The sequence below is a fragment of the Scyliorhinus torazame genome, chromosome 14 (genome assembly GCF_047496885.1).
Source record: "Scyliorhinus torazame isolate Kashiwa2021f chromosome 14, sScyTor2.1, whole genome shotgun sequence".
Taxonomy (NCBI): domain Eukaryota; kingdom Metazoa; phylum Chordata; class Chondrichthyes; order Carcharhiniformes; family Scyliorhinidae; genus Scyliorhinus; species Scyliorhinus torazame.
In genome coordinates, this window is record NC_092720.1 from 97,583,147 (window position 1) to 97,604,955 (window position 21,809).

The 21,809-nt window shown below is 48.0% G+C and overlaps 1 protein-coding gene across 2 annotated transcripts in view; it reads right to left on the reverse strand.

The window, feature by feature from the left end:
- sgpp2 (sphingosine-1-phosphate phosphatase 2) overlaps positions 1-18,584 on the reverse strand; it is a 103,440-nt gene extending 84,856 nt beyond the window's left edge. For both annotated transcript variants that reach the window (XM_072474537.1, XM_072474536.1), the window contains exon 1: positions 18,176-18,584. In XM_072474537.1, the coding sequence (XP_072330638.1) occupies positions 18,176-18,457 (282 nt within the window). In that variant the 5' untranslated portion in view covers positions 18,458-18,584. The remainder of the gene's footprint in view (positions 1-18,175) is intronic.
- Positions 18,585-21,809: the final 3,225 nt, after the last annotated feature.

Here is a 21,809-nt window from a genome sequence, read left to right on the forward strand (position 1 = left end):
CATGACCTCGTTTAATCCCTAATCTTCAGCTGCGTCTCCTGTAGAAAGTCACATCCGCCTTCAAGCTCTTCAAATGGGCGAATGTCTGAGACCTATTAATCAGTCCATTTAATCCCCTCCCATTCCATATGACCAGTGTGGGTGGGGGCACTCCAGCGCCCCCCCACCCCCCCAATCAGCCATAACCTAATCATAAAGGAATTCACCCAGATTCCAGGCCCACCCAAGATGGCCACCGTCACCTCTCTACACCCTATAGCTCCACAAAGACATCTTCACCGTCAGCAGCCCACCCTCCCCAAAACCCCACTCCTTCCCCACCCCACCCCCGACATCACACCTATCGCCCTCCACCGCCCCCCAACCCCTCCCCCATTCCAAACAAAAGTGGATGATAATGTCTGATAGAATTTTCTTGTAGTCCTCACCTACATCACCCATAGTCCTCAAATTGGGAGTCATTTGCAAATTCTTATCATAGAATCATAGAATGATTTCAGCACAGAAAGAAGCCATTCAGCCTCTGCTTCTCTACTTTCCCACATAGTGCTGCAAATTTTAAAATTTGTGCTTCCAATTCCTGAGTCCCAACTACTTGTATAAAGTGTGGACACAGCACCAACAATTATGGAACACCACTTCCCACCCTTTGCTCTGACCTATATATATATAGTTGAATTTTTATATATACTTCCCATTCTCTCTAATATTACCAAAGCTCTGCAAACCCCTGCATTTAAGAATGAAATGATAATGTCTCAACTTGTAGTGATAGAAATGCAAAGTCCATTTACACAATCTGCACATGCTTTGTTAAGAGTTTTGGTTATTATCTCCTTAAGTATACATAATGCCGGATGTCTCTGATAAGTCAGGGAACTTCCTCGGATATCTGAAGTAAATCACTCTGTAGAGTCAATGGATGAGTTTCTGTCTTGACATAGACAGGTGCACTTAAGCAGCTAAAGCAAGCAATTTAAATAGACCCAAAGACATGCATCATTTTAATATGAGCATTTGAACTCTATGAACATGTACAGATGCACTGTAGGCTTGTAAATCAAATGAGGAATTCTGTGTATGTTGTAGGTAATAATGATCCAGTACCCTTCCAAATGTACATCTTACTCTACAATCTGTCCATGCCCAAGAAATGTGATATCCCAATCTTGAACTAATTATAGCCCTTTATTAATCAATAGCTTCCTCTTAGAATGAGCTACATACAGACCTTACATTAGGTTGTCAGCCTTGGTTCAGTTTGAGTACTTCTGCTTCTCACAGCAGTCACAGGTTCAAACCCTACTTGAGAATAATAAGGAGGGATTGCTAAGAGTAAACAAAGGCTCTATGCGCCCTCTGAGGTGCATGTAAAAGATTCTGTGGCACTATTTGAAAAAGAGTAAGGAACCTCTTCTGGACATTCATCTGTCAGCCAACACTATTAAAATCGACGATCTGGTAATTTACATCATTGTTATTTGTGGAAGCTTGCTGTGCCAAATTGGCTGCTGGATTTGCCTGCATGATGACACTTTTAAAGTACTTTATTAGCATTGCAGCACTTTGGGATGTCCTGAAAACGTGTAGGGTACTATAGAAATCAGAGTTCCTTCTTTCTCTTTAAAGAATAGGGAGATGGTGCGTTTAAGTTCACGGAAATTATTTTCACCTCACGCCTCCAAGGGCCTGGATTCGATCCCGGCCCACGTCACTGTCCTTGTGGAGTTTGCACATTCTCCCTGTGTCTGCATGGGTCTCACACCCACAATAGAAAAGTATGTGCAGGGTAGGTGAATTGGCCAAATTGCCGCTTAATTGAAAAAAAAAAGAATTGGGTACTCAAGATTTATAAGAAAGAAGAAAATACATTATTTTCACATCACTTAGAATGCCAGCCTTGATTTAATTTATTGATATGACATTGGGCTGGTGTACCACACATTGTGTCATTGAACAAGAATGGTAGACACAGGATTGTACACCTGACAGAGGATGCCTGATTTAAGGTGACTGAGTAAGCCAAATTTGCTTTTGTTATTTAGTTATTTAAGGGATTGACTTCCGATCACTCTGTCCATGTTCTCCTCAAAAAATAAATTTATGGTCTTGACAATTACATGTGGAAAGTCTGAAATTTCAGCTGGGACATCAGAAGGTGTTGACGAAAGTATAGATCTCTCCCGATTCTAACTTTGTGAGAAAGCTGGGGGGGGGAAATGGATGAATCAAGCTGAATACCCTGACAGTCAGTTACAGGCCAATATGGATAGAGCTCTGAGCAGGGTCCTTGCTTTTTTTTGGGGGGGGGGGGGGGGGGGGGGAATTATATGAAGGACAAGGAGTTTAAAAGGGGGAAGGACATGATCAAATAATTTGAAGCTGGCATGGGTCAGAGGATGTCAGATTCAATGTTGCACACTCTACAAGTGATTAGGACATCAGAGTTTCATCAGTGTCTCTCAATAGTTATAAATAACAGTCAAAAGCCATTACATGAAGTTTAACAATGTTGCAGCTTTGTCTTTCACACCTTTAATTATCAAATTTATTCTCAGACATCCAAATTGAATGAACAGGAATTTCCTCCAACTAAATATTGGAAAGACTAAGGGCGGGATTCTCCGGTCCGCCAGCCACGTTTTCCAACGCGACGGGCCCCGCCGACAGCGGATTCTCCGTTCCCGCATCCGGCCAATGGAGTTTCCCCATTGTGGCCACTCCATTCTCTAGTCACTGACTTCATCCTTTTCCCTGGTAACTGTCTCAGGCTGAGCTGAACTGCTCACAGCCTTCGTGTCATGTTTGGCCCTTAGATGGGCTGCAGACCACATAACCACTCCATATCTTACAGCAGATTTTCACCTTGGTAATGACCCCTAACCCTGCCTCAGCCTATCTACTGCAGAAACCCTCATCCTTGACTTTGTTACCTCTAGACTTCACTATTCCAATGTAAGCTTGAGGTCATGCAAAGATCTGCTGCCCATTGTTGATAACTTTTGGTTGGTTCAATTGGCTCTGTTTTATAACCTTTGCTCTCGAGTCGCCAGTTATCTTTATGATACCGCCACGAGGTTCAAGTTCAAGTAATGATCAATAACTCAATACACCGATTAGTAAGATTCAAATCAAAGCACATTTATTATACACAGTAATCGCTACTCATACACAAATTCTACGTCTAAGCTACTTCTACGACTAACAGGCCTATACTTAGCTTCGGACTGGCCCACCAGGTCAGGGGAACAAATGGCCTTTCGTTCGGGTTCTGAGTCTGCGGGATTCGAAGTTGGTACGGACTGGTAGCTAGGAGCGCCTATCTCGTAGCGAGCGTTGACTTAAGACTTACTGGATATCGGCGGCAGTTGAACCGGTCACGGTCAAGGGTTGGTTCGCGTTGCTGAGTGACCCCGTCAAGAAGAACGATCTGAACTTGGGGCTTAACGTTATAGTCACGAGGGGCTTCCCGCCTTTCGAGGCGGACCCTGTACCTGGTTCCAAGTGATTGGACTTTGTTCCAATCGCTTGGTTCGATTTCTCCAATACTGGAGCGGTTCCCTGATTGATGGGTGGTCTTGAGGTGTCCGTTAACCTCTTTTGTGTTGGCTCCTGCTGGCGCCGGGGAGTCTGGCTTAGCTTTGTTTGTCCCAAATGTTGCGATTGTTCCCGGGGATCGCTTCTTAGTATGTAGATGGCTGCTCCATTATTATGCAAATGGCTGCTTGTATCGATGCTGTCTGGGCTTTTGCAGAGTTTAATACACAGTAACTTGCACCTGCTGGTTTCTGCCTGTGTTGGCTGAATTTCCCTTCAGCCTTTGCTGTTCTCCATTTTAAATCGGGACTTGGCCAACCCAGGTGGCTACACACCCTCCTTGTGATCCTAACGCGAAGCGTGAAGGATCACATAACTTCATTGTTTTTGATTCCCTGAGCACTCTTCTATGGCCTCTACACTGACCATAACTATGCAAAATTTTTTTTACTGACAATTCTGAAGGGCGCTATGTCAAACAGGGACATGCATTACCAAACAAGAAAATTGGAACCTCTAACTATCCTTAATAAACTACACTCACTCAAACATTTCATCACACTAACTTCCTAAACCATACAAACATATGGTTTTATACACATTTTCTGGCTTGGCAGTCAAGCTCAGGATTGTACAATTGCTCATGAACATTTCTTTATTTACAACAAATCGCAAATGAATGCTCTTTATTATAGATCGCGGGGGTCGGGGGTTTGGTCGTATCCAAAAATAGGGGATCTTATCCTATATACCGGGGTGCGAGCGCGGTAGGCTCTCCTTCTCCATTTTCTCAGACGAATAGTCTGCACGATGCAGCAGAGTATCGCCAATACCAATAGGGATTCTATCAAGTAGGACAGGGGAGTACCAGGCTATAAACCTGACACACCAAGATGGTGTGGTGTCGCTTGTGACAGGGCTCTGGGTACTGTGGGGAAGTGAATCATTAATGGCTGGGGGGGGGGGGCGTTGAGGTCAGGGGGTTCACGTTCACGCGCAACCAAATGTCCATTAGGGTTATGAGCCATGCGGAGGATGTCCTCATGGTTCTTCGTCTTCTCTTCTCTTCTCTGGTCCTGGAGCTTCTGAGTCCTGTGTGATCAAGCATAGTGTCTGTTACTATCTTGGTTTAATATCTCTGTCTGTCTGTCCTTTAGTGCCAATTACTCCCTTTATAATTGGTCACTATGTGTGACTCCCTCATTTTGTTCTCTCAAAAAAACGAATTTCAGGACAAGCCACATTTACAAATAATGAACCAGTACGAGCTGTCTCGCAGGCTGTGCGATTTACCATCCAAATGTTTGAGGATGTAAAGAGCGTGAGGTTGGCAACCTAAGGGTCACCTGAAAACAAAACAAAACTTTTTGAACAAAACTTGCCGAAATGAGGTGCGTATGGGCTGCGACGGGTATGATTTGGATAGAGTCCCCGGGTAGGACGGCGACCAATGCCGTGTGTGCCCTACCCGAGCGTAGTTGACCAGTGGGGGGGTTCCCAGGCAGGGCGGGTCCCAATGCCGTTTCTCCACTGCCTGAGCAATTGTCAAGAACGGGCAAGAAATGTAGTCATTGTGGGGGGTTGCCGTGGTGGTTCTTCACTCGAACCAGAAGGCCAGTTATGAACGGGGGTCTGTGCATCTGTCGACAGACGAGTTCCGCTGAACTGGCGTCTGGGACATTAACAAGTCTCTGTGGACAAATTCTCAGAGGTTTCGGCCGAAAAGGCGTGGGACCGTGGAAAAACAATTTTCCGGTCTGACATACAACATTTAACAAAACACTACAAACAACATAAAACATGCTGCAGGTTCTATCAGAAAGGACACCATTTCTCCCAAGCGGTTCCTTTTAAAACATCATCTGGACACCTCAGTTATCGGTTGTGAACAGGGTCGCAAAGGGGTTCTCGTTTTGGGAGTCAGACTCAAAGTCGTCATCTTCTCCCGGATGCCAAACTCTCGAGTGCATCAGGGCTGATAGGGCTGCATGGTGTGATTTTGGATTGCTCTCGTCGTTCCGGACGAGTCTGTAAGAATTATCTCGGTGCTAAAAGGTGGTGTCTCGTTCTGTGGGGACGGAATCGGGGTCGTCATTATTGGTCGTTGGTGGGGTTTGTTTGGGAAAGTGATCATGAAGGGATCATTCGAATCGTGCTCAGATTCGCTGGGTGTCGGTCCTGTTGCATGGGGATAGTAGGGAGGTGTGCTGTGGCTATTGTCTGAGTCACAGTCGCTGTCGCTGCTGCTGCAGTCTGTGGGCGTTCCGGGGCGGAGTGTATATTTCTGGGGTGGATTTGAGGTTGAGTCCGTGGCTGGGCTGGACGTGTTGGGGGTGGGTAGGGTTGCGTTGGCTGTGGGCGGGGCATGGTCTGCTGCGTCGAGCATGACGTGGTGTGCGTGGTTAGACTGTGTTCCGTATGCCTTCATCTGGTTGATATGGAACCACGCAGTCTTTCCATTGGGGTACTTTATTTTGTAGACGGAAGGGCTTACTTTGTGCGCAATGGAGTACGGACCCGAGTACTTTGGTGACAGGAATGTGCTGGGGTTGATACGGAGAGCATGACTTGCTGTCCTACACTGAACTCAGTCGCATGCACTGTCTTATCGAAACAGGCCTTGCTCTGTTTCTTTCTGGTGCCCAATTTTACTGCGGCTGCTAGCTGAGCCGTTTTAACATTCTCCACTAATTGCTGTACTGCTTTCTCGTGTGTGAGGGACGTCACTTCGGGGCTGGTCAAGTCCAAACCTAATAAAAATTCTATGCCTTTCATGGGCGTCCAGTCATGAGAGTGTGTGGGGTGTAACCTGTGGAAGGTGAAACTGTATTTCGCAGAAACATCAGCGCAAAAGGGAGGACTGAATCCCAAATGGTGTTGTTTAGCTGGACCATTTTTCTGAGGGTTGATTTTAGGGTCTGATTCATGCGCTCCACGATACCACTCGACTGTGGGTGGTATGCAATGTGGAATTTTTGGGTAATGCCAAATATCGTGAGGACGTTCTTCATGACACGTCCCGTAAAATGGGAACCTTGGTTGGATTCAATGCTGCGCGGGAGTCCCCATCTCGTAAAGATGTGGTGGGTTAAAATCTTGGCTGTGGTCTTTGCAGTGTTTGTTCTGGATGGGAATGCTTCCATCCATTTTGTAAACGTGTCTATCACTACGAGTACATATTTATAACCATTCCTGCAAGGGGGCAATGGTCCAATATAATCAATCTGGAGGTTAGTCCAGGGGCCATTAATGGGTCGGGTGTGACTGAGTTGAGCCTTTTTGGCGTATCTGTCCGGGTTGTTCTGGGCACAGATAAGGCAATTCTCAATGTAGTGATTTACATCGTCCTTTAAACTCGGCCACCAGCAGAGTTGCCCGAGGTGGGCTGTAGTGGGATCGATTCCCTGAAGTCCATGACCGTCATGGAACAAACAAATCAGTTGATTACTGTCCTGTTCGGGAACCACATAAAGGGTGTCTTTTAACACCACACCGTCATGTGTGGTCAGAGCATTTTTAAACCTCTCGTAGGGTGCTGGAGAGTTTCCTTTTAAAATCTCCCTGAGATTGCTGTGCTGCTTCTGGGCCTGCACTAAATCCTCGATATTAGTCTGCGAGACCTGAACTGCATTCACTGGTGCGCTTTCGGGGGGTGTCCAAAAATATCCGTGTCTGGAACCTGCTTTAGCCAGTGCGTCGGCTTTCACATTTCCAGGGGGGGGGGGAGGAACGATGGTGACTACGAACTTTGACTATACCAAAAGTCCTGTTCTGTGCTCTCTCTAAGATGTGACAGAGCAATGGGGCCAAGGGGAGGGGTTTTCCATCTGCGGAAACAAATCCTCTTGCTTTCCACAGGGTAGGAATTCCGTAAGGCTGTTGCAGACATAGAGGCTGTCCGAGTATATGTCTGCTGGGCTGGGGAAGGAATCTGGGTGTTCCACTATATACGCGATGGCCGCGAGCTCTGCTGCCTGCGCGCCTAAGTGTCCTGGAAGTTTTATTGCTATTTCTTCTAGGGCGCGTCCTTGACATAAATACCGCATCCTGTTATGCGCTTCCCTTCTAATATTGTGGAAGATCCATCCACATATATCTTTATGGGTTCGCACGTGTCTGTGCGCTTGGGGCTCTGGGGTGAACTACCTATCTTTCTGGGGGGGGTTTTAGCAATAAAGGGGCCTGTGTTGTGGTGTGGAGAGACAATTTCACATTCATGGGGGGTTCCGGGGTACTGTAAGTTGTCGGTTAAAAAGTGTGGGTCTTTGTCCTTTTAACAGTGATGTCCCGTCCCTGCAAAAGAAGGGTCCATCTCGCTGCTCTAATCTGACTAACTGTACGGTCCTTGAGTCGTTCGTCCAGTAAAAGTTGTGTGGGGGGGTGTTCTGTGAGGATTGTGATGGGGTTCAGTCCGGTTATGTACGGAAAATACTGTACTGCCCAGAATACTGCGAGCAGGTGCCTTTCACAGGCTCAAAACCCTGCTCCACAGCATCTAAAACTCTGGAGGCGTAAGCCACGGGTCTTAACTGTTCGTGCCGTTCCTGAAGGAGCACGGCCGAAAGGGTGCGGTCTCTGCTTGCTACCTCTATCGCATAGGGGGAAAGCGGGTCTGGAACTTGTAGTGCGGGGGCTGCTATGAGTGCTTGTTTCAAAGAGTCCACAGCATCCGTATGCTGCGGAAGCCATTCCCAGGGGGCTCCTTTCTTTAGGAGGTCTGAGAGGGGCGCTGCCTTGCTGGCGAAACCGTCAATGTGGTTTCGGCAGTAGCCAACCAGTCCTAAAAATGACCGGAGGGCTGAAACGTTCTGGGGAAGGGACAATTTAGCAATCGAGTCAAATCTTTTATGCTCGATCTCGCGTTTACCATGTGTGATAATTGTACCCAAATATATCACTTTCTGTTCCAAAATCTGGGCCTTTTTGGGGTTAACTTTGCATCCAATTCCTTGTAGGAGTTCTAGGAGTTCGGACAGAAGCTCGATGTGCTCTTCCTTGGTGTCTGTCTGCAGTAGTAGGTCGTCTACGTACTGGACCAGACATTCGGAGCGAGAAAATTTTGATAAACCATTTGCCAGCTGGCGGTGGAAAATGGAGGGGGAGTTGTGGAATCCTTGTGGAAGGCATGTCCACGTATTCTGTTGATTTTTAAAGGAGAAGGCAAATTTATACTGGCACGCCTTTGCCAATGGAATGGACCAGAATCCATTACTGATATCCAAAACTGTAAAGTATCGGGAATTCAGTCCCTGCTTGAGCATGGTCTTGGGACTTGTGGCTACTGTGGGGGCTGCTGCGGGGGTGATTTTGTTGAGTTCCTGGTAATCGATGGTCAGTCGCCATGATCCATCGGGCTTTCTCACTGGCCAAATCGGGGCATTATTAGTGGAGGCTACTGATCCAAGTACGCCCTGCTCTAATAAGCTGTTGATTACCATTGAGATTTCTCCCTCTGCCTCTTGGGGAAATCCATACTGTTTTTGGAGTCTAGGGTCAGGTCCTGGGATTTGTACTGAACCAGTCATCCGGCCACAGTCGTCTTTGTGGGTCGCGAATGCTGTCCTGTTCTTTTGTAACACTGCCCTAACCTGCTTGTCCGTGCTAATTGTCGTTGGGTTAAACCAAAATTCGCCTACTGCGCTAATTTTGTTGGCGTATTCCCCTATTGTGAGCGTTGCGGGGGCTCTTGCAGATTTTGCCATTTTCCAGACACACTGGTTGACTGGATCAAATGATAGGTTGTGGGAATTCATAAAATCGATTCCCAGAATGTGTTCTGCTGTGTGGGGCAGATCAACTAAAACTACTGGGTGATTGGTGGTGATGTTGCCGATTTGAATGGGTACAGGGGCTGTGATGTGTCCCTGCTGTGAGTGGCCTGTAAAGTCGTTAAGGGTGATAGTGGCTGTAGTGGGCCACGTGTGCTTTTGGAACATGGTGGAGGAATTTATTGTGGTGCGGGACCCTCCTGTGTCCCAGAGAAACTCGATGGGCTGTCCCCGTATTTTCGCTGCAACTACCGGTCGTCCGGACCTATCCCAAAGGGTGTTGCAGACCCAACTGGGGGAGCCCGAACACTGTCAGTCCATTCCGGTCAGGTCCGTCTGATCTGAACGGGTGCTCACACTATGTATGGGCTCTGTCTTATTCTTACTTAGAGTGCCCGTTTGCTGGGCTCTCTGTGGCTTTCGTGGGGCATTGCATTCCCTTGTGTCCACAATTGTAACACTGTGACTTTGGTGGGGGGCTGTTCTTGCCTTCATTTATCCATGCGGGGTTCTGGTGTGTTTTAACGGCTTGTATGTCTGATTCTGCCTGCTTTTCTTCGGGATTTTTAACTGCGGGTTTGTTTTGTACAGACTGCGCCCAGGCGCCGGACAAACTTTTTACGACCCATTTCTCGTTATGAGCCTCCTCTGAGGGATCATAATTCGAACAAGCTTTTTGTCCTGTTTCTGTGGCATGGCAGATAAGGGTGCGGGTCCATTTGGCCATGTTGTCTGGGGACAAATGGGCTCGGTCTAAGTCTCCAAAAACTGCTGCAAAGTGGATCCACAGGCATCCAGCAAACGCTGTGGGATGCTCGGTTTTCTTTTGCCTGCATTTATTGAGGCCATCTACGGGGTCACCCCGGTTATGCCCGATCGCGTCAAGGACCGCGGTATGCATTTCTGCAAGGGTGCCTCCTCCTACATTCTGTGGGTCGGGAAGGGCTGCTACGACCGAAGGGTTTAGACTCAAAACTGTGAGCTCTACATGCTCTCGCTCATCCAGGCCGTACATGGTCGCCTGCTGCTTTACTCTGGCAAAGAAATGGTGGGGGTCTGAGGTGGGGAGGAACGGTTTGATTTTCTCGCACGCGTCCCGTAATTGGGTCACTGTTAAGGGGGTGGTGTACAGAAATTCCGTGTCGTCCGATGTGGCTGTGCGGTGGGTGGTTACAGGGTTCATTGGAGCCTGAACTATCTGCTCTGTGGGGGGTTGGAGCGCTTTTCTCTTTTGGGGCTTTCCCTGCGCACATGTTCCCTGAACATATCTCTGCGCTGTCTCATTTAACTCTTCCCAATCAGGGCCGTCTTCCTCATCTAATTTTGCTCCAAAGGTTTCCTGGAATCATTTTTGAACTGAAAGCAGAGATTGCAGCTCTGCAATCTACTTCCGGCACTTTGCGTGGTCTAGTGAGCTTTGTCTTTGCTCCGTGGTGGCAGCATGGAGTGCTCTTAACGCTGCCTTCAGGCCACTACACTGCCTCTGCAATGCTTCTACCTTCTTCTCAGTTTCTTCTAATACCAGGACTGCACGTTGTGTGTCCTGATAGGCCTTTTCATACTGGGACTGGAAGCTGCTTAGGTGCACCAGACAAGACTGGCATCATCCACCTCTCCGTCTTTTGCTGCCAACTTCCTCCTTAGCTCTACATTCTCTCTTTCTACCTCACTTACATCGACATTGCTCATTAGATGTATGCCTTCGCTCTCTTTCCGGAGCATCCTAACGACCTCCTCTGTGCCTCGCAATTGTGCCAAGCAGGACACGATTGCCATCGGCTTGTGAGCTTTTCCTAAGCTCTTCTTGTGAATCTCGCTCAGGTTCTCCCACCAAGTATGTCCTATACTCCCGGGACCTGTTTCCTCATTGCTACAGAATTCGCTCCAAAGGGGCCATCCTTTCCCTTTGAGGTACTTCCTGATTTCTTCTTCCCATACGGGACACTGTCCTACTCTACTGCTGCTGGTCGCTGCGACCGCAAATTCTTCTGGGTTCATGAGGCATTGCATTGCCTGCATTGCCATCTTTCTTATCTGAATGCTTCTTTTAAATTTGGAACAGGGGGACTAAGGCGGTGCTGTAATTACGGGTACGGCTTTCGCTAATTTCCGAAATACAAACTCCCGACAGTTTTGTTGCAACAAAAAAATCTATCAGTTTACCTTATAGCCCTGTTAGTTACGCATGCATTTAACACACTTCCGAATTATGAGGATTGATCAGAACTGCTTGAACACTTGTGGTTTTCTGTTCCCAATTGGATCGCTAATCAAATTTTTGGGTTCTCCCGGAGTGGTTAAGCCACTTCTAGTTCGGGTCCCGTCAGATGTCGCCAGTAATATGTTGCTAACTTTTGGTTGGTTCAATTGGCTCTGTTTTATAACCTTTGCTCTCGAGTCGCCAGTTATCTTTATGATACCGCCACGAGGTTCAAGTTCAAGAAATGATCAATAACTCAATACACCGATTAGTAAGATTCAAATCAAAGCACGTTTATACACAGTAATCGCGACTCATGCACAAATTCTACGTCTAAGCTACTTCTACCACAAACAGGCCTATACTTAGCTTCGGACTGGCCCACCAGGTCAGGGGAACAAATGGCCTTTCGTTTGGGTTCTGAGTCTGCGGGATTCGAAGTTGGTACGGATTGGTAGCTAGGAGCGCCAATCTCGTAGCGAACGTTGACTTAAGACTTACTGGATATCGGCGGCAGTTGAACCGGTCACGGTCAAGGGTTGGTTCACGTTGCTGAGTGACCCCGTCAAGAAGAACGATCTGAACTTGGGGCTTAACTTTATAGTCCCGAGGGGCTTCCCGCCTTTCGGGGCGGACCCTGTACCTGGTTCCAAGTGATTGGACTTTGTTCCAATCGCTTGGTTCGATTTCTCCAATACTGGAGCGGTTCCCTGATCGATGGGCGGTCTTGAGGTGTCCGTTAACCTCTTTTGTGTTGGCTCCTGCTGGCGCCGGGGAGTCTGGCTTAGCTTTGTTTGTCCCAAATGTTGCGATTGTTCCCGGGGATCGCTTATTAGTATGTAGATGGCTGCTACATTATTATGCAGATGGCTGCTTGTATCGATGCTGTCTGGGCTTTTGCAGAGTTTAATACACAGTAACTTGCACCTGCTGGTTTCTGCCTGTGTTGGTTGAATTTCCCTTCAGCCTTTGCTGTTCTCCATTTTAAATCGGGACTTGGCCAACCCAGGTGGCTCCACCATGTCGTTACTCAAATTGCCTAAGTTCCATTCACCATTGTCCCTGTCCTTCATGATCTACATTGGTTCTTGGTCAATTTTGATTATAGAATTCTCACCCACGTTTCAAATCCTTCCTTGGCCTTACCCTTCCCTACGTGTGTACTCTCCAACCCCACAATTCTCAGAGATATCTGAGCTCGTCTAATTCTGCCCTCTTTAGCACCCTGATTTGAATTGCCCCATTATTGGTCAGCGTGCATTCAGTTACCTGGTTCCCAAGCTCTGGAATCCCCTGCCTTAGCTCTCCTTCTTCCTTTAAGGCTCTCTTTAAAACCTACCAAGCTTTAGGCCATCTGCCCTGATATTCTCTTCTGCGGCTCAGTGTAATTTAAAAAAATAAATAATTATTTTCCAATTATGGGGCAATTTTTTATTTGCAAACTTTAGACAGAATTCTCTTTTTGACAGAAAAGACTTGGAGATAGTAAATTATTTACTTTTAAAATTCATTCATGAGACATTGGCATCGCAGGCTGTGCCAGCATTTATTGCCCATCCCTAATTACCCTCGAGGAGGCAGTTAAGAGTCAACAACATTGCTGTGGGTCTGGAGTCACACGTAGGCCGGAGCAGGTAAGGATGACAGATTTCCTTCCCTGAAGGACATCAGTGAACCAGATGGGTTTTTACAACAATCGGCTATAGTTTCATGGTGATCATTAGACTTTTGATTCCAGATTTTTATTGAATTCAAATTTCACCATCTGCAGTGGCAGGATTCGAACACAGGTCCCCAGAGCATTACCCTGGGCTTCTTGTTTGTCAGTCCCATGACAATACCACTACGCCACCAGCTCCACTTGCTAGTGTTGGAAGATTTAAGCCGAAAAACATTCTGGGGCCCGTGGGAACTTGGCTTCAAAGGAGCCTTGTTTCAATGTCCTATCAAAACTCTGGCGGGAGATCAATGGAGCACCCGTGAGGTGGCGTAATTAGCCATTTACTCTTATTCTCTAATAATTCCATCATCTAAAGGAAACCACTGCCAGTGATGCTGAACTCCTTCCTTACTGCACATGGATGTCAGCTCAGATAGATTTCAGGTTTTGAATATGTTGAATCCACAATCTTTCATAGCACACAATTGAGGAAGTGGCACTGAATCTTTATATAACCCCAGTTCAGTCTCAATGGCAGAACAGTATTGTGTCCAGTTCTGGACACCACACTTTAGGAAGATGTGAAGACTTTAGATAGGGTGCAGAAAAGATTTATCAGAATGGTTCCAGGAGCAAGCGGTAACTTCAGTTTGGTGAATAGATTGGAGAAGTTGGTTGTTCTCCTTAGGGAGGAGAAGGTTGAGAGAAGAGATGCTCAAAATCATGGGCGGGGGGGGGGGGGGGGGGGGGGGGGGGGGAGAAAGAGGGGTGGTGGGGTCTGGACAAAGCAGATAGAACTGTTCCAATCATGCTTTCGGGATCCTGAAGGGGGAGGGGGAGCAGCCCCAGGTCGTGGTCCACATAGGCACCAACGACATAGGTAGGAAAAGGGATGGGGATGTAAGTCAGGTATTCAGGGAGCTAGGGTGGAATCGTAGAGCTAGAACAAACAGAGTTATTATCTCTGGGCTGTTAGCCGTGCCACATGCTAGCGAGACGAGGAATAGGGAGAGACAACAGTTGAACACGTGGCTGCAGGGATGGTGCAGGAGGGAGGGATTCAGATACCTGGATAACTGGGGCTCATTCTGGGGTAGGTGGGACCTCTACAAACAGGATGGTCTACACCTGAACCAGAGGAGTACCAATATCCTGGGGGGAAATTTGCTGATGCTCTTCGGGAGGGTTTAAACTAATTCAGCAGGGGGATGGGAACCTGAATTGTAGTTCCAGTGTACAGGAGATTGAGAGTAGTGAGCTCATGAGTTAGGTTTCAAGGTCGCAGGAGTGCACTGGCAGGCAGGAAGGTGGTTTGAAGTGTGTCTACTTCAACGCCAGGAGCATCTGGAATAAGGTGGGTGAACTTGCAGCATGGATTGGTACCTGGGACTTCGATGTTGTGGCCATTTTGGAGACATGCATAGAGCAGGGACAGGAATGGCTGTTGCAGGTGCCGGGATTTAGATGTTTCAGTAAGCTCAGGGAAGGTGGTAAAAGAGAGGAAGGTGCGGCATTGTTAGTCAAGGACAGTATTACGGTGGCAGAAAGGACGTTTGATGAGGACTCGTCTACTGAGGTAGTATGGGCTGAGGTTAGAAACAGGAAAGAAGAGGTCACCCTGTTGGGAGTTTTCTATAGGTCTCCAAAAAGTTTCAGAGATGCAGAGGAAAGGATTGCAAAGATGATTCTGGATAGGAGCTAAAGCAACAGGGTAGTTATTATGGGGGACTTTAACTTTCCAAATATTGACTGGAAACGCTATAGTTTGAGTACTTTAGATGGGTCAGTTTTTGTCCAATGTGTGCAGGACGGTTTCCTGACGCAGTATGTTGATAGGCCAACAAGAGGCGAGGCCGTATTGGATTTGGTACTGGGTAATGAGCCAGGCCAGGTGTTAGATTTGGAGGTAGGTGAGCACTTTGGTGATAGTGACCACAATTCGGTTACCTTTACTTTAGCGATGGAAAGGGATAGGTATATACCACAGGGCAAGAGTTACAGCTGGGGGAAAGGCTATTATGATGCGATTAGGTAAGGCGTAGGATGCATAGGATGGGGAAAGAAACTGCAGGGGATTAGCACAATTGAAATGTGGAGCTTGTTCAAGGAACGGCTACTGCATGCCCTTGATAAGTATGTACCTGTCAGACAGGGAGGAAGTGGTCGAGCGAGGGAACCATGGTTTACTAATGTAGTTGAATCACTTGTCAAGAGGAAGAAGGAGGCTTATGTAAAGATGAGGCGTGAAGTATCAGTTAGGGCGCTTGAGAGTTACAAGTTAGCCAGGAAGGACCTAAAGAGAGAGCTAAGAAGAGCCAGGAGGGGACATGAGAAGTCCTTGGCAGGTAGGATCAAGGAAAACCCAAAAGCTTTCTATAGGTGTGTCAGGAATAAAAGAATGACTAGGGTAAGAGTAGAACCAGTCAAGGACAGTCTTGGGAAGTTGTGCGTCAAGTCAGAGGAGATAGACGAGGCGCTAAATTAATATTTTTCGTCAGTATTCACACAGGAAAAAGACAATGTTGTCGAGGAGAATACTGAAATACAGGCTACTAGACTAGACGGGATTGAGGTTCATAAGGAGGAGATGTTAGCAATTCTGGAAAGTGTGAAAATAGATAAGTCCCCTGGGCCGGATGGGATTTATCCTAGGATTCTCTGGGAAGCTGGGAGGAGATTGCAGAGCCTTTGGCTTTGATCTTTATGTTGTCATTGTCTACAGGAATAGTGCCAGGAGACTGGAGGGTAGCAAATGTTGTCCCCTTGTTCAAGAAGGGGAGTAGAGACAACCCCGGTAACTATAGACCAGTGAGCCTTACTTCTGTTGTGGGCAAAGTGTTGGAAAGTATCATATTAGATAGGATTTATAATCATCTATAAAGGAATAATTTGATCAGGAATAGTCAACACGGTTTTGTGAAGGTCGTGCCTCACAAACCTTATTGAATTCTTGGAGAAGGTGACCAAGCAGGTGGACGAGGGTAAAGCAGTTGATGTGGTGAATATGGATCTCAGTAAAGCGTTTGATAAGGTTCCCCACGGTAGGCTATTGCAGAAAATATGGAGGGTGATTTAGCGGTTTGGATCAGAAATTGGCTAGCTGTAAGAAGACAGAGGATGGTGGTTGATGGGAAATGTTCAGCCTGGAGTTCAGTTACTAGTGGTGTACCACAGGATCTGTTTTGGGGCCACTGCTGTTTGTCATTTTTATAAATGACCTGGAGGAGGGAGTAGAAGGATGGGTGAGTAAATTTGTGGATGACACTAAAGTCGGTGGAGTTGTGGACAGTGCGGAAGGATGTTGCAGGTTACAGAGGGACATTGAAAAGCTGCAGAGCTGGGCTGAGAAGTGGCAAATGGAGTTTAATGCAGAAAAGTATGAGGTGATTCATTTTGGAAGGAGTAACTGGAATACAGAGTACTGGGCTAATGGTAAGATTCTTGGTAGTGTGGATGAGCAGGGAGATCTCGATGTCCATGTACATAGATCCCTGAAAGTTGCCACCCAGGTTGATAGGGTTGTTAAGAAGGCATACGGTGTGTTAGCTTTTATTGGTAGAGGGATTGAGTTTCAGAGCCAGGAGGTCACGTTGCAGCTGTACAAAACTCTGGTGCGGCCGCATTTGGCGTATTGTGTGCAGTTCTGGTCGCCGCATTATAGGAAGGATGTGGAAGCATTGGAAAGGGTGCAGATGAGATTTACCAGGATGTTGCCTGGTATGGAGGGATGATCTTATGAGGAAAGGCTGAGGGACATGAGGCTGTCTTCGTTAGAGAGAAGAAGGTTAAGAGGTGACTTAATAGAGGCATACAAGATGATCAGAGGATTAGATAGGTGGACAGTGAGAGCCCTTTTCCTCGGATGGTGATGGCTAGCACGAGGGGACATGGCTTTAAATTGAGGGGAGATAGATATCGGACAGATGTCAGAGGTAGGTTCTTTACTCAGAGAGGAGTAAGGGCATGGAATGCCCTGCCTGCAACAGTAGTGGACTCGCCAACATTAAGGGCATTTAAATGGTCATTGGATAAACATATGGATGATAAGGGAATAGTGTGGATGGGCTTTAGATTGGTTTCACAGGTCGACGCAACATCGCGGGCCGAAGAGCCTGTACTGCGCTGTAATGTTCTATGTTCTATATTGGCGGACACCAGTTTCATATATTGTTTTAGAATGCTCCTGTGAAGCGTCTTGGCATGTTTTATTACTTCAAAGCACTATATAAATTTAGGTTTCTTGGAGGTAGATTCAATTGGGGCTTGTGAAAGTGAGTTGGGGATAAGCAGCTGAAGAGAAAGAAAAAACTACAGGGTACCGGTGTGGAACCATCGAAGTTCCTCTTGTGGACTTGTGGAGAGCCAACACGGACACTCGGCCCAATGGCCTCCTGCACTGTAATCATCCTTTGATTTGTTAACTGGACCAGGTTTGGTGCTCATTCATAGTCAATGGCTAGGATTCCGAGCCCTCTGCCCAAGTCAGGCACTTTGCCGTGTAAAATCTTTACAATATAACATCTAATAGATACAGATAATTTTTATCCCATAAGCTGACATTTAATTAAGTTTTATTTGAGCTAATTGTCACATATATCTGGTTCTATACAAACACATTGGCAGGTGCCTTCAGTGACAGCGCCCCAATATCAAGAAGCTGGTGAGCTGATTTGGCTGGCGGGAGATACAGTTGTTTTTCTCGCCATTAACAGTTTGTTCCAGTCGACTCCTCCCCACGACAGCCCTGCTTCCTCTGCTAGTAAAGCTGGCCAACTGGAAGGAGCTGTTCTACCGGATTACGAATGTCCCAATATCCCCATTAGTGCAGTGCAACGCCTTGTTGTCAAACAAATACTTATCTTATTACTGGTTACTTGGTGCAAAGTCCAGAGCGAACGTTTTGAAACAGCTGGATGGAGGGAAATGGAGAAGCTGGTTCAAAACAGATCTTTTAAAGGGAGGAAAGAGCGAGTGATAGGCAGAGACGGTCACGGTTGGCACATTTCTCACCTTTGCTGCACATTCGCCCACACCATGAGGGTCCTTTCTGTCCTGCCCATGGGGATGAGGATGGGTCCCATTGATCTTGCATCTCCGCTCTCCATTGGGGCGTTCACTGCCCCTGGCGACTCCAGCTCTCTCCGCCAGCCCTGGGCTCCCACTGGCGTTGCCATGAGCGTTGCTACAGCCGGCGCCAAGTCGCTCCTCAACTTGGATAAATAAACCACAGCATCTCTGGAAACTGGCAACGAGGTGAGGATCCTGCAGGGACTGGAGGACAGAATTTATCATTTTTTTTCTCCCCCCCCACAAAAAAAAATCCCCTCTCTCCAACCTCAGGTCCGGGAGATCAGTGGAAAGGGGGAACTCTGCACAGCTTGCGGCGGTACCTCACGTGGTGAGGTTCAGCTGTACCTGTCCGTCGAACACAACAGTTTTTTTTTGCTCTCCTGATAAACGAGGAAGTAACAAGCACCTTTCGTTTGGCTCAGCTGCAGTCCTAGTGTCCACAGAGTTTGGCAGGAATTCCAGCTATGTGGGCTGTTTAAAAAAAACGCTATCCTATTACTTGTCGTCTGGCAGGTTGTGGTGGAGTAATAATGATACATAATGTAGGATGTGCTACCTCCTGAATGTGGAATCTGTTGCCACATGAATTAGTTACACCCAGATGCAACATAGATGTTGTTATGCAGGAGCTTGGTAAGTACATGAGATAGAAAGGAATAAAAGGTTATGCTGATAGGGTGATATGTAAGCCAGGTGAGATGAAGCTCCTGTGGAGCATCAGTACATAGACCAACTGGTTCCTGTGCTGCACATTTTATGTAATTCCTTTGTAACCTGCAAGGAAATCAAAAACAGCGATTACCTCGGTTGAAATTGCATTAGCGTAAGTGCAATTCAGTTCAAAACATGTTGCTCAAGGGAGGGAGCTTGTCATCTCTTATTGGCTACCAGTGTGCTTGCTGCCAATGTTTTTCCCCCTAGAGACAACATTAATCTATGTCCCTGTGGTCATACATAGATAATAACCATGGTGTGTAATGCATCTGTGGGTGGAGATGTCTGAAACAATGTCCTTAGGTTGGCGTATGTTAGCATATTAAACCTGGGAGCTTGGTTTCCTGTGTGTTATTTCTAATAAAATATAAAAGTGCTCTAAATGACTGAATTGCTTTATGCTTTGGCTCGACATCAGAAGAAATCCTCCCACTAGTGGGTAGAATTTCCCAAATAAACAACACTTAGTAACATGTCCCAAGGTACATGGGTGAACAAAATTTAACGCTGAATCCCATGAGATGTTGGGCAAGATTTGGTTCCTCCAATGGAGGCCCCCCCACCCACTCCTGTTGGAGCACTGGTGGTAGCGACATGTAAGGATTGAGGACAGGGGAGAGAGGAAATCACTGCACGAGCAATGAGAGACCTATGAGCTACCACTAAATTCCAGTGGGCCCAGGGATAATTGGTGTCAAGTCTCAAGTCATCAGTGAGGTATTAGAACCTGCCATCAACGTGCGGAATTCCCATGACTTTATTGGGGGCAATTTTCCCAATGCTTGGAATCAGATGGGGATGCTCCTGGCCCACCTGCCGTCATGCCCATTATGAAGGACTGAATTGACTTCCGGGTGCGGCTATGCAGCGCTAGGTCGCATATTCGGTAGCTCCCGCTTGGAACGGACTTTTGGGCTCTTTACAGGGCCCCGACGGCATTTGTTTGACATTTCCCGGTGTGGGAAGAAGACTGCAACATTCCCCTGACAGTGTCCCCCAGGAATGGTATGTCTCTTGGTTACCAGACCCGGCAGAAACAGTAAAAGATTTGGCTGTAACTGCAGGGGAGAGAGGGGCCTCTTCCAGCATGCAGGCGGTGGAAGGGCAAGCTTAAAGCTGCAAGCTGACTTGAGGGCCTTTATTAATGGTGAATTCTAGCAGCAGAGGGAACAACTGTGAAAAGATCTACCAAGGCCATTGAAGAAGCGGGGACGAGGCATCCGGTGGCAGTCATAGAGGAATAGGTCGCGCATTCGGCAGCTCCCGTCTGGAACGGACTCTCAGACCTTTTTCAGGAGTTTCCACAGACTTTTGGGGGCAGATTGGTGAAGCGAACACTGCCAAAAGGATTCCCTCTCGAGACTTCCATTTGCGGCTATGCGGAGCTAAGTCGCACATTCGGCGGCTCCCGCAGAAACGGACTTTTGGGCTCTTTTCAGGGCCCCCAAGGGCACTTTTTCGACGTTTTCCGGTGTGGGAAGGAGTTAATAACAGCTCCCCGTCAGTATATGGCTTTAACTAGGAGCGGGACAACAAAAAAGGTGGTGGTGGACCAGAAGAAGGACAAAATGGCGGCGGGCGCAGACCAGGCAGCGTGGAGGCAGTGGGCGGAGGAGCAACAGGAGGGTATCCAGCGCTGCCTCAGAGAGATTAAAACGGACCTGCTAGAGCCGATGAAGGCTTCTATTGATAAGCTGCTGGAGACACAGACGGCCCAGGGGGTGGCGATCCGAGAGGCTCGACAAAAGATCTCTGACAATGAGGACGAGATCTTAGGCCTGTCAGTAAAGGTGGAGGCGCACGAGGCGCTCCACAAGAGATGGCAGGAGCGGTTCGAGGAGATGGAGAATCGGTCGAGGCGGAAGAATCTGCGGATTCTGGGCCTCCCGGAGGGGCCGGACGTGGGGGCCTATGTGGTCACCATGTTGAACTCGCTGATGGGAGTGGGGTCCTTCCAGGGGCCCCTGGAGCTGGAAGGGGCCCATAGAGTGTTGGCGAGGAGGCCCAAGGCTAACGAGCCTCCGCGGGCGGTGCTGGTGCGGTTCCATCGGTTCGTCGATCGGGAGTGTGTGCTCAGGTGGGCCAAGAAGGAGAGGAGCAGCAGGTGGGAGAACGCGGAGGTTCGGATATATCAGGACTGGAGTGCGGAGGTGGCGAAGAGGAGGGCCGGGTACAATCGAGCGAAGGCGGTGCTGCACAGGAAGGGGGTGAAGTTTGGCATGTTGCAGCTAGCGCGACTGTGGGTTACCTACAACGACCGGCACCATTATTTTGAGTCTCCGGAGGAGGCGTGGGCCTTTGTTCAGGCCAAGAAGCTGGACACAGACTGAGGGTCGGGATGGGCGATTGGAGACTGCGGTGGAAATGTTATGCCTATTCTTGGTTCGGGGTTTGCATTGTTTTGGGTTTCTTTTTCTCTGTGTTTTTCTCTTTCGGGTTGGGGAGGGTGGATGGTGCGGGTTGGGCACTGTTTTGGTTGGTGGCGGGGCCTGGTAGGTGGAGAGCGCGGGCTTTTTTCCCGCGCCGAAGACTGGGGGGGGGGGGGGACGTGGCCGGGGTGGGGAAGGAAGGATTAGAATGGAGGGGGGAGGTGGAGAGCCTGTGGATGGGGAGCGGGAGAGGAGAGTGTGCCACACAATGGGAGGAGTCGAAGGGGAGGCGGGAGTGGCCGGGGTCAGCTGACTTGCGGAAGTGCAATGGGGGGAGTAAACCAGCTAGGATGGGTCCTAGCTGGGGGGGGGGGGGGGGGGGCGTGGGGGGGGGGGGGGAATCGAGTTGCTGCTGCTAAGGTCAAGGAGGAGTTGGAGCGAGTGGGGTGGTCGAGACGGGGGTATGCCGTTGTGGGGAACGGGCCGGGTGT